Here is a 12,876-nt window from a genome sequence, read left to right on the forward strand (position 1 = left end):
TAGGAGCGTTCATCTGTTCTATGAAAAATAAGCAATTCCCGGATTGTTTGTTCTTTCTTCTCGAGAGCCTTGATACTTTCTTACCCCGTTCTACCACCCTCAATTAAAAAAAAAAAAGTTGAATATGATATAAAAATTGAGCTATTAAGAAGTATATAAAACGAAAAGTAATTCTGTTTTCCACCTCCAAGCTAGTCCTCTCAAAGGTAACCACTATAAATAGTCTCTTTCCCCCAGTTATTATATATGTACCAGCATATACGGACTTTACAAATGTTGTAAACATAAGATTATACTTATATTCCCCCCCCTTTTTTTTTTTTAACTTATTCTGTATCTTGGAGCCCTTTGTATACCGCCACATCCAGCTCTGTGCATCCTATTTGATGGATGTGTGGAATGCATCACTGTAGCACAGTTTGATAATTCTATTAATAGATACTGTATGTAGTATTTTTTCCCCACCCATTCTTTTATAAATGTCCCTGTACACACGTATTTCGGTATTTCGTAAGTATATTCGTAAGGTAAGTTTCTGGTAGTGGCAGTGTTAAGCAATAGAGTATATGTGTATTTTTGGTTTTGCTAGACCTTGCCTAATATCCTCTAGAGAGGTTGAACCAATTTATATACTCCAGGGGCGGTGGACTAGAAGGCCTGTTTCTGCACACCCTTAACCAAATGTGGATATTCGCAGTCTTAGTAATTTTTACCAGTCCCAAAATATCTCCATTGTTTTTTGCTTGTTTGTTTGTTTTTGAGAGCGAGAGCGAGAGAGGGAGAGTGTCTGCATGCCAGGGAGGGGCAGAGAGAGAGAGAGAGAGAGAGAGAGAGAGAGAGAGAGAGTCCCAACCAGGCTACATGCTTAGCATAGGGTGGGTGGGGGTTTGATCCCATAAACCATGGGATCATGACTTGAGCCAAAATCAAGAATTGGATGCTTAACTGACTCAGCCACCCATGCGCCCCATCCATTGTTTTAATACACATTTCTTTAATCATGAGTGAAATTGAACATCTTTGAAATTATTAATCATTCTTTTCCTTTACAGCTTTCTAGGTAGTTTCCTCTTTTAAATCACCTCATACAGATTACTATTCTTCTTTTTCATTGGTATTTCTTTTCAGACACTATACAGTGGGCTATGTAATTATGTCAGTTACAGTCTTCTGGAATTCTGTACCCTTTCTGATAATACAGTATATGAATGTAACAGATGGGTTTTTAGTTACCATTAAATATGTGTGGATATTGTTGGGATGATCTCACAAGACAAGAGAGCATCTCGTACTGTGAGTCAGTTCTGTAAATGAGTAAGCTCATTCATAAGTAATTCTTCCTAGTGTCTCTCTGCAAATAATTTTTTACTTTATCTTAACTGTCACCTAGGAATTCCAAAGGAACACTATTATAGCCCCGATAAGTGTCCTGAAGGGTATTGGGGGAATTCTTTTGCTGCCCCAGCCTTTGGAAGTAGAATTTTGTATATAGCAGATACGTAGTGAATGTTTATAGGGCTTGTAATTAAACTTGATAGATAGGAAGAGTGAAAGAAAATTGGGGGGCACATAGAGATCTTTTCTTTGGCCGTTTTTCTCTCCCTTTATTCCTCTGAATGAAAATGGAAGTGTTTCTTCCCTTTTTCTTTGTCATACTAACAAGGTCCATTCTTTCCAGCAAAGGTCTGTGAGCTCGTAGCAAGTGCCTACAAGACAATAAAAGCGAAGCTGCCTCTGACCTTGAGAAGTATGTCGTTGTACCTATCCAATAAAGATACAGAGTTCATCTTGTTTAAACCTGTTAGGGTGAGTATTGTGATATTTTATTTGAATGTTGGCCAGTCTCTTCAAGGGTTCTTGCTGTGTCTACTATTTTCTTCTTCCTGTGAAATTTAAAAATGTTGGTATACGATTCTAGGAAAGTTGATTAATAATCACTGTGATTCTTGAAGGGCTTACAAGCCAGCACCTGCCTGATTATATCCTCCCCACCCCTTTGTTTTAAGTTCTTTATGTTACCTATGGCAACAAGATACTTTTGACCTTAAAGTACAAATTAGTAAAAAAAAAAAAAAAAAAAAAGTCATCAGACCCTAACATTGAATGCAGCCCAATACTTGAGAAAGCACCATTTCAGGAATTATGCTTCATTTTACTGGTGAGTAGTGGAAATAAATGGCTTGCAGTGGCCGCCCAGGGATTAAATGTCAGAGCAAATTTAGTGCTCATAACTTCCAGTTCTGTGTTGAGCTCACATCTTTCCCGAAGCATTGGTTGATGTTTAAAGTACATTCTATGTATCTGGAAACTTTATTATCTTTTGTGTGAGAAATTGCTGCTGGGGGCTCTTAACTGTTCTCGGGGGGGGGGGGACCTAGGGGGGTGGGGGGGTGGGGACAGGGATTACTAGAGTTTAGTTTTTCCAGGGAGTGTATTCTGATAAGTCTTAGGTTGTGCTAGCATGTGAATTATTAAGTACAAATTATATGTCTTTGGTAATCTGATGAAAGATACATTTCCTCCACTGTTTGGCTAATATCATTAAGATTTAGCATTCTTGGAGGATTGCCTGGGTGGCTCAGTGGGCTAAGTGTATGACTGTTGATTTCAGCTCAAATCATGATCTCACGGTTTGTGAGTTTGAGCCCCACATCGGGCTCTGCACTGACAGTGCAGGGCCTGCTTGGGATTCTCTCCCTCTATCCCTGTCCCTCCTCTGCTTGCATGCTCTCTCTCAAAATAAATAAATATTTAAAAAAAAAAAAGATTTAGCATTCTTAGAGAGAGGCAGACCAAGGAACAGACACATAACTGTAGAGAACAAACTGATAGTTAGCAGAGAGGAGGCAGGCGGGTGAAATAGGTGATGGTGATTAACGAGTACAGTTGTCATGATGAGCAGTATGTGTTTATGGAAGTGTTGACTCACTATACAGAACACTTGAAACTAATATCACACTGTATGTTAACTAGAACTTAAATGAAAACTTAAAAAGATTTAACATTCTTGGTGCTTCGTGTTCAAGACAACCACATGTTTCCGGTGACTCATTTAATATGATTGCCTCTTCTTCTTTCTAAGAATAATATTCAGCAAGTTTTCCAGAAATTCCATGTTTTGCTGAAGGAAGATTTTAGCCCTGAAGATACCCAGATCATTGCTTGTCCTTCTATGGAACAGGTAATCCATCATCAGAAGATCCTTGTTACTTTTTTTTTTTTTTTTTACATTTATTTATTTTTGAGAGACAGTGAGACAAAGTGAGAGTGGGGGAGAGGCTGGTGGAGTGGGGGAGAGAGGGAGACACAGGATCGGAAGCAAGCTCCAGGCTCTGAGCTGTCAGCACAGAGCCCAACGCGGGTCTCGAACTCATGAACTATGAGATCATGACCTGAGCCGAAGTCGGGTGCTCAACCAACTGAGCCACCCAGGCGCCCCTTTTCAAAAAAAAAAATTTTTTTTTTGATCCTTGTTACTTTTATTCCTTCTTGGTTGTTTTACTTGAATAGATAATGTCTTTGAGTAACTATGTTTTTAATTTTAATTAAAAAAATTATACATTACTGGGGTACCTGGGGTGGCTCAGTCAGTTAAGTGTCCGACTCTTGATTTTGGCTCAGGTCATGATCTCATGGATAGGAGACTGAGCCCCACGACGGGCTCCATGCTGGGTATGGAGCCTGCTTAAGATTCTCTCCCTCTTTCTCTCTCTCTCTCTCTCTCTCTCTCTCTCTCTCTCTCTCTCCCCCTCTCTCTCTCTCCCTCTCTCCCCCTCCCTCCCTCTGCCCCTCCCCCGTGCATGCTTGCTCTCTGTCCCAAAAAAGTAAAAATTGTACATTGTTTTATTCTGATGAGCAGGAATTCAAACTTTGAGTTGCTGTCTCAGTTTTTTGGTGATGGCTTTATAATTTTGCCGTTTAATCCTTTCTGATATTGAAAGTTGCTGTGTTTAACATGAATGAACTGTGAAAATTCAAATAATGCTATTTAAGTTTTTTTTTTTTTTTTTAAATTTTTTTTTTTAAATTTTTTTTTTTAACGTTTTATTTATTTTTGAGACAAGGAGAGACAGAGCATGAACAGGGGAGGGTCAGAGAGAGGGAGACACAGAATCTGAAACAGGCTCCAGGCTCTGAGCTGTCAGCACAGAGCCCGACGCGGGGCTCAAACTCACGGACCGCGAGATCATGACCTGAGCCGAAGTCGGCCGCTTAACCGACTGAGCCACCCAGGCGCCCGCTATTTAAGTTTTTAAATAATTTTATTTGAAGTATGCATGAAATGAGGCCCACATTTCAAATGAAAAAAAGTTATTTTAGGGATTCGATGTTAGGGAGAGAGAATGAAACACTTCTAAGTTTAAAGAACTGAATATAGAGCTCAGTCTGTGTTTACTATTATTCATGTATTCAGTTTAGCCAGCTAGTTTGTATTGAGCATGTGTTATGTATTAGAGTAGGCTGGTCCTAAGGAGGGTATTTTATTTCTGGTTTTAAGTTTGGTATAGCTTACAGGTTTTATATGTGTAAGGACTAGAAGCTGTGGGAACCTAATCAGAGTGGGTGGAGAGTTGGGGGAAGGACTGCAGGCAGTGAGTGTGGGTGAGTCTTTCAGGGGGTTTTAACACGTTGGGAGAGAAAAGTTGTAGCTGGAGGAGAAATGGGGTCTTTTAAAAATTGAGATAGAACTCCTATGCCATAAAATGCACCCTTTTAAAGTGGACAGTTCATTGGCTTTTAGTATATTCACTAAGTTGTACAATCATCACCACTATCTAATTCCAGAACATTTTCATGCCCTCCCAAAAGAAACCTCATACCCATTAGCAGATTCCCTCTTCCTCCACCTTCTATAATTTACTTTTTGTCTCTATGGGTTTGCCCATTCTGTATATTTCATTAAATGGAATCATACGGCATGTTTCCTGTTAGGACTGGCTTCTTTCTCTTACCAGAATGTTTTTAAGAGTCTTCCATGTTTTAGCATGTATCAGAACTTTATTCTTTTTATGGCTTTATATATTCCTTTATATGGATAGATGGGTCATATTTTAAAAAGCTGAGTCTATGGTTCCAGGATTTTAGTTAAAATACTTCTTTTATAAGTCGTTTGAAGTAATTATGTGCTGTGTGATTATACATACTAATTTGATATATATATATATATATATATATATATATATATATATATATATGTAGTTAGGTTTTTTCCACCACTTTGATTTAATTTTGTTTTTTTATTATATAAACTACTTACATGGTTCCCAAGTCAGAATTCTAGAATAAGGTAGAATTGGAGACGTCCTGCTTTCCTTTCAGTCCCCTCCAGCTTTTCCTTCCTTTACCTTATAAATAAATATTATTATTTGTTACTGGATTATCTTTCCTTTTTTTTTTTTTTCTTTTAAAGATGGGGGAAAATGCATGTTTGTATATTCATGAGGATCCAGAGAGAGGGAGAAAATGATGCTGGAAAAAATGCCCTTGAGTGGCGAAGTGGGGGACGGAACTTGGAGGGTGGAGCCTTTGTTAGTTCATAGGTATGGGGTGTTCGGTCGTGAAAGGAAAGACAACTGAGTGTTTGGGCACACATGGGAGGTGGTGGACAGGATAGGACCTCATAGAAGCTCTTATCTGATGGCTTCATGTTTGTGAGTGAAACGGGAAGCAGGGTCATCATTAAAAGGGAGGAGGCAGGCTCATTTGAGTTCCGTGGTTAAGGATCCAAGAGAGACCATTCAGCATGGTTGACTGGTTTTCCTCCAGTTGTGTCCAGCGGCGTGAATGTGGGTGTGGGGTAGCCAGGTGGGGCTTGCCAAAAACATGCAGACTCTGCGCTTCCACTAGACTCCTGCAGGCAGGATGCACACATTAGTGTATGTGTATGTTTGTAACTTAAAAGTTCTGTGGTAGATAATCACTCTTAGGGACAACTCAGTTGCTTTGCTCTGCCTTTGTTCAGTGTTCTCTTGATGAACTGCTACATTGGTTTCATGAGATACCAGTAGGTCGCCACCTACAGTTTGAAAAACACTGATAGAGAGAGACCCATCATTCTGTGCCTGGATCCTCTTTCAGAACCATTAACCTTTTCTAGATAAAAATAATAATAAATAATAATAATAGCTGATATTACTGACTGCTGCCAAGCACTATTCTAAGCATTTGATATATATTATCTTATTTGATCTTCACTTGACTCCCCTATATTTGCCCCATTTTATTGATGAAGAAGCCGTGGTCCTGAAAGGTTAAGTAGCTTGGCTGAGTTACGCACAAGGTAGGAACCAGAGTCTTGGATTGTTGCTGGAGGGAACCCTCTGGCTTACCGTCACCCGTTGGGGGGCACCTCGCCGGCTCAGTTGCTAGAGTGTACGACTGACTCTTGGTTTTTGGAGTCATGAGTTCAAGCCCCATGTTGGGTGTAGAGGTTACTTAAAAAAAAAAAAAAAAATTCCCTGTAAATGGAATGTTTGTGGCCCGTTTACTTAAGATCTAATATATAGCACACAGATTTTTGGGGGGTAACTTTTTTTTGTTGTAATTTCAAACTTATAGGAATAAGGTAATATTCCTTATGGTAATATTGGTAATAAGGAACTTTACCCAGTTGTTTACATTTTCCTCCATTTGCTTTATCTTTAGTTTTTTCCCTTCCCCTCCCACTTCACCCCTCTTTTAAGCAATTTGAGAGGAAGTTGGGAGACACTGTGCTCCTTTACTTGGAAATGGTTGTGTATTTCCCAAGAACAAGGAATTCTTTGACCCTACCCCCACGCAGTGATCAAAATAGGAAATACAACATTGATACTATTATCTAATCGACAGTCCATAATCAGATTTCTTCAGTTGTCCCAGTAATGTCCTTTATAGATACGTCTCTCCTGGTCTGGGGTCCAGCCTAGATGTTGCTTTCAGGTGTCACTTCTCTTTAGTTTCTTTTAACCTGGAGCAGCTCTTCAGCCTTTTGGGCTTTGTGTGTGTGTGTGCGTGTGTGCGTGTGTGTGTTTATTTTTTTGTGTGAGAGAGAGGGCGCAAGTGAGCAAGGGCAGAGAGAGAGAGAAGGGGGGCTCACCCAAAGTGGGGCTCGAACTCATGAACCATGAGATCATGACCTGAGCCAGTCAGATGCTTAACCGACTGAGCCACCCAAGTGCCCCTTTTTGGCTTTGTTGACCATGACAGGCCAGTTAATATCCCTTTATTTGGTGTTGTCTGTTCCGTCATGATTAGATTGAGGTTTTGTATTTTTGGCAGGAAAAACACAGAGGTTATTTTGCATCCCTCTCACCGGAAGTGCAAGTTTATAGAAGAGATTAAGGGACAATTATTTTGATTACTGAAACAGTTTGTCCTGTGTGGAAGGGTTCCTTGCCGAGTTCATGTAACTGCAAGTCTTCTCGCCCGGCTGACAGATTGTCCCTGTGCAGACTGCAGTCCCCCTGCCCCGCCCCACGGTGTGTCGGTTTCTCTGGTTGTCCTTGGGGGCCGCTCCGTGTCACGCCCTCCTTTACCGGGTGGGCAGGGTGCTCCAGGGGTCAGGCAGAGTTTGCGTGTGAGCTGAAATTCACTCCTCAGGCCTGTTCTTATGCATTCAAAATAGTCACTCACAAAATTCAGCTTATACACAGCGCTTCCCACAATACACTCTGCACAGAAAAAGGTGAAACTGATTAGATTTATTTCTATCCCTTGTCAGGGTTAGGATGTAGGGTTTTTTTTCTTGTCATTTTCATTGGATTCTAAATAAGTTTGATTCGGTGACCCTTCACAGGCCGCCACAAAGCCCGCTGCCCCGCGGCTGCTTTAGAAATCAGAACGGCATTGTGGGTCCAGCCACGTTCCTTTGGCTTCTTAAAACTCTGAGGCTTTTTCTCTCATTCTTGTGTTTTTGTTTGTTTTTCCTCTCATTCTGATTGGAGGATCTGAGCAACGTTTTTGAGTGTGATGTTCTACAGCAGAACTAACATAGCCTTTCACTTTGCTTTTCAGCTGAACCTTCTACTGTCCGTTTCTAAATAACCAGGCCCGGCGGGCCGTGCGTGCCGATGTCTGTCCGGTTGGAGCGGGCTGGGAAGTCTGGCAGCCTGCAGGACACCGAGGAACTGTCTGTGGGAATGTCCCCGAGAACCACGCAGGTGCGCTGCTCAGTGCTGACTACAGAATGAAAAATAAGCAGAGTGTTGGAAAGATTGGTGTTTCCCTTTTAAAAACATCACAATGCCAAAGATTAATATAGGCGTGTGAGAACTGCCTTCTTTAAATGGTCACGAGAAACGGGAGTTTTTCAGGGTAGCTGTGGTGGGCACGCAGCGAAATGGTTCTTAATAAACGACGTGCAATGAAAATCGGTTACAGTAAGGGGCGCGAAGAAGAACTTTATAGAAATACAGTTAATTAGAAAGCTTCTAAGAGTAAGGTTTGTTAAAGCCTGAAACACTGCAACACTTTGAGCCACTGAACATTCCACAGAGGCTATTTTTTTTACTTCCAGAAATCTCATTTCTACACTCTATTTAATGTAATGTTTCTCCTATCACTTTGAAGTTTAGTTTGAGGTAGATTGGATGCATCTGAGAACACACTCTGCTTTCCTGGGAATTTGGGGTGTTATCTTTTCTGCGTGTTTGATGTGAGGTAGTTTCAAGATGCAAGGACTCCGTGTAAGGTCCCAGTGTCTGTACTCCTTGAGCTGCTTAGGTGCAGAAACGTTCAAAAGCAGGGCCTGGCGCCTCCCTACAATAGAGATGTGCCGTATCTTTAATGAGAATCTTCACCGTGCAATAGTCTGTGTTTGCGAGTGGGAAGTACCAATTAAGGTGGCTTAAATCCGGCACGTCGGGGAGAGAAGGAAACCTGATGAATAGTGCGTCTCGTGCACGAAGGTTAGGGTCACCGGCTTTCTGTGCACTGCCTTCGGTTTTAGTAGCTCTTGGAAAAGTGAACACCTCCGTGTCCCGTGCATCCGTTCATTGGCTGTGCTGGGCCCCAGGCCGGTGGGCCTCTAGCCCTGCTGCAGCAGGAAACGTTCTACTAACCGAGACCAGGAGGATGAAGGTGGCCCACCCCTTGACATCTCCCGTACTCTGTCGGGGATCATCACATAAATTATGCACATCTCTGAGTTTTCCTACTGAAAACTGTTTCCTGATTGGATAGGCTGCTTTTTGGTTCAGGAGGAGTTGGGAATTATTCAAACACTATCTAGGAGTAGAACACTGATGAGGGTTCTGGAATGTAGCCAGCAGACCTCATTCTGCAGGACCGTAGGGCATTTCTCATCCCCTGCAAGCAGACTCGCAGTGTGTACATAGGTTGCATATCCCGATGTCTGTCATTTTAAACAGGTCACTTGTTTTTCACCTCTGTTTAAATTGGTGACGAATGTGGCTTGATAGAGCTTAGCAGTCTATTTTGGGAAGGAAAGAGGTGAAGAGGGTCCATATTCATTCTTCGACATGAAATGAATGATGCAGGAAGATTATATTTACTTCCACTTACTATTTTAAATACATGTCTAATGAAATAAACTGTAAAATATCCCGTTTTCTGTATTATATGTACATTTGATTTTTTAATAACCTTTCCAAAGAAATGAGGGCATGATTATTGTACATTACTGTGACTGATTTAATCTGATGTACAGAACAAGTTGTGTTCTACTTAAGGATAAAAATATTTGATGGCACTCATTCTTGTGTTTTGAATCTTTTATTCCTGAAACACTCGAACATCTTACAAAGTGCTAAGTAGGTGGTAGCGATCCAACTTGTTTGCTAAATGAATATTTGTTTAAATCTGTACAGTTTCAAGTGTTTACTTATACAAAGAGTGTACATACTTTCAAATAATTAATTTAAAATGCTTTATATTATTTGGCTAGAAATCGCTGTTTTTAATAAATGTGAATTTTTTTAAAAATAAAGATTTTTGCTTCCTACTTTGTCCTTACATGTCTGTAATGTGCATGGATTCTTTTTAAAAATATTTTTCGATTGAAGTTTTTAGTGAGGTAGCTTGTGATTCACATGCAGTTATGAGAAATAGTAGTGGGAGAAGTTTCTCCCAACGGGAACATCGTGTGAAGGTAGAACGCATTATCACAAGCAGAATATTGACATTGGTACGCTCCACCAATCTCTTCAGATTTCCTCAGTTTACTTATACTGTGTCGATCTTTTAGTAAGATAATTATTGTGGAAAGACATTTTTGAAGCATCTTAATATGTTTCATCAGTTGAAAGATAATTTTTTTCTTTGTTTGCAAAACTGCCAATTTCCTGAATACCATCAGCACAAGTAGTCGTGTTGAAATTTAGTGTTCTTGAAGTAGCAGTAAAAAGTCTGTATTTTGCCGCTGGCTTAACAACCCCGTATCTTTAGATTCCCCTCTGCTGTTTATCAGGTTACAAGAAAGAATAGTCAACCTTAGTTTTCAGAGAGGTACGTTGGTGAGAGAATGTTGCTTCTCGGAAGAGAGGGACTTCATTGCTCCCTCCCTGGAGCGCCTGTTCCTGGTGGTGGCTCCACTAGCTTGTCTGTCTTCTGATGGCCTTGTCTGTCTTCTTCGCCTCTGTCCAGCTGGCCTCGCCTCCTCCCTACCCTTCCTCCAGATCTGCCCGCTCCTTGAGGGCGCGCACAGAAGATGCCGCTGTCTCACTTGGGCAGGAAAGGGCTCTGTTGGAAGGAGATGGGGGACTCGGACAGACCAGAGGCTGGAGGGCCAGAGGGACAGGAACCGGAAACATCACAGATCTACATGTTTTTTTCAAAACCGAAGGAGCTGGTCCAGCCCACGGCAGTGGTAGGGTCCTGGACTGGGCGTTGTCACAGCTGCTTCCTCTTGGGCAAGCTCGGGACGACAGTGTCTCTCTGTCCCAGTTCTTACTGATTTATTGCCTCTCACCTCCACATCCACCTTTTTTTGGCCCCTCTTTTATTTTTTTATTTTAATTTTAATTTAATTTAATTTTATTTTTTTTTAACGTTTATTTTTGGGACAGAGAGAGACGGAGCATGAACTGGGGAGGGGCAGAGAGAGAGGGAGACACAGAATCGGAAACAGGCTCCAGGCTCTGAGCCATCAGCCCAGAGCCTGATGCGGGGCTCGAACTCCCGGACCGCGAGATCGTGACCTGAGCTGAAGTCGGGCGCTTAACCGACTGAGCCACCCAAGCGCCCCTGGCCCCTCTTTTAGACTCGGGAGCTGGACCCTGAGAACATTCCTCCTTTGCCAGCGGGTGCAGGGTTAGCCTTCCCAGGGGAAGGGGCCTCCTGTTTCTGGTGTGTTATCTTCCGTCTACACGGAGCTGAGGCAGTGGCAGTGCTTGGGAGGCTGGCGGTGCTCGCTCTCTAGGGAGATTTCTTGAGCTTTCTTGGTCTCCAAGTAGGAAGCGAGCAGCTCCCGGCACCGGTGAAATTCCCCACCAGCCAACGGGGGCGGCCGGCCTCCCCCTTGGTGTTGGTGGGGGCCCCTCCAGGTTCTTGGTTCGCTGCTGGGCTCCTCTGCAGAGAGGGGAGCGGAGGCGGGGAGGGGGTGGGAACCCGGGCCTTGCATCGGCTCTTCCTGCTTTTCTGAGTTCTTTTTGGGTTCTCGTTTAGTGTCAGCTGGTTAATCCTTTATACTACATTTTCTCCGTTCAGATCGTTCAGATTACCGGCGCGGCTTGTGTCCCGCCTGGACCCTGGCTGATGCAACCCTGTTCACAAAGCTTCTGTAGTGGGAGGCAGGGCGCGGCTGCCCCCCAGAGCCACTCACAAGCGGGGATTTCCTTCGGTAGAGGCTGGAGGTTGGACAGCCAAGGAAAGATACCACCCCACCATGTCTCCACGTGCTCTATTCGGGTCTGCCCCAGATGCCCACTCTCCCCAGGTCCCTGCACAGGCCGTCAGCTCTCCCGTGGGCCCCCAGCGTGTGCCCCCACCGCCACCCCCCCTTCATTCTGTGACCCCGTCCCTCTCACCCAGGGGACTCTGCTTTGCTGTGCTCCGCCACAAAGGAACGGTTACGCTGTTTTGCTCTTGCCTGCTGCTCTGATGCCCGCACGGTAATCCCCCTGGGGGCAGACAACCTGTTCTTTTCTCTTTGGACCCTGAGCACACGGCGGGTGCTCAGTGTGTGTCTGTTGCACGACCTCATTAGTTACCGAATTTGTAATTTTGTGGGCAGCGCACGAGGCTCCATTTGCCTTGGGGCGTGCGCGCACCCCTTACGGTACTTGTGAGGAGACCCTTGTGTGTAACCGAGCGGGTTGGTGTGCATAAACAGACCAACTCAGTTCATTTTCATTTCCCAGGGAAGTACCTTTCCCTCCGCAAGTCACTGAAGATAAAATGATAGTAAGTCAGAATTTGCCCTCTCTGTAAGGTGAGGGTCTGGGAGGAGCCCGGGGGGGAGGCAGAGAGTGTGTCACCGGTTGAATTGTGTCCCCCTCCCCCTACATTCCTGTGTTGAAGTCCTACCCCCCCAGTAGGACTGGAAACGGGACCTTATTTGGAAATAGGGTTGTTGTAGACGTGGTTAGTCAAGATGAGGCCATACCCGAGTAGATCAGGCCGCTCATCCAGTGTGACTGGTGTCCGTATAAAGAAGGGGAATCATACACACACACACACACACACACACACACACACACACACACACACCCGCCAGGTGCTCGTATAAAAAAGGGGAATCACACACACACACACCCGCCAGGTGCTCGTATAAAAAAGGGAAATCACACACACACACACACCCACCAGGTGCTCGTATAAAAAAGGGGAAACACACACACACACACACACACACACACACACACACACCAGATGCTCGTATAAAAAAGGGGAAACACACACACACACACACACCAGGTGCTCGTATAAAAAAGGGGAATC

General features: G+C 43.4%; 1 protein-coding gene across 3 annotated transcripts in view; it reads left to right on the forward strand.

Annotated features, from left to right (window-relative positions):
* Positions 1-9,940, forward strand: part of COG3 (component of oligomeric golgi complex 3) — a 72,710-nt gene extending 62,770 nt beyond the window's left edge. For 2 of the 3 annotated variants that reach the window (XM_086711813.1, XM_086711811.1), the window contains exons 21-22: positions 1,679-1,806; positions 3,083-3,280. In XM_086711813.1, coding sequence (XP_086567939.1) covers positions 1,679-1,806; positions 3,083-3,265 — 311 coding nt within the window. In that variant the 3' untranslated portion in view covers positions 3,266-3,280. Of the gene's footprint in view, positions 1-1,678; positions 1,807-3,082; positions 3,281-7,992 lie in introns of those variants that run through there. The other variant, XM_086711812.1, reaches the window with a different exon arrangement.
* Positions 9,941-12,876: the final 2,936 nt, after the last annotated feature.

Source organism: Puma concolor, chromosome A1, assembly GCF_028749965.1.
Source record: "Puma concolor isolate L17-30 chromosome A1, mPumCon1.1.hap2, whole genome shotgun sequence".
NCBI classification, from domain to species: Eukaryota; Metazoa; Chordata; class Mammalia; order Carnivora; family Felidae; genus Puma; species Puma concolor.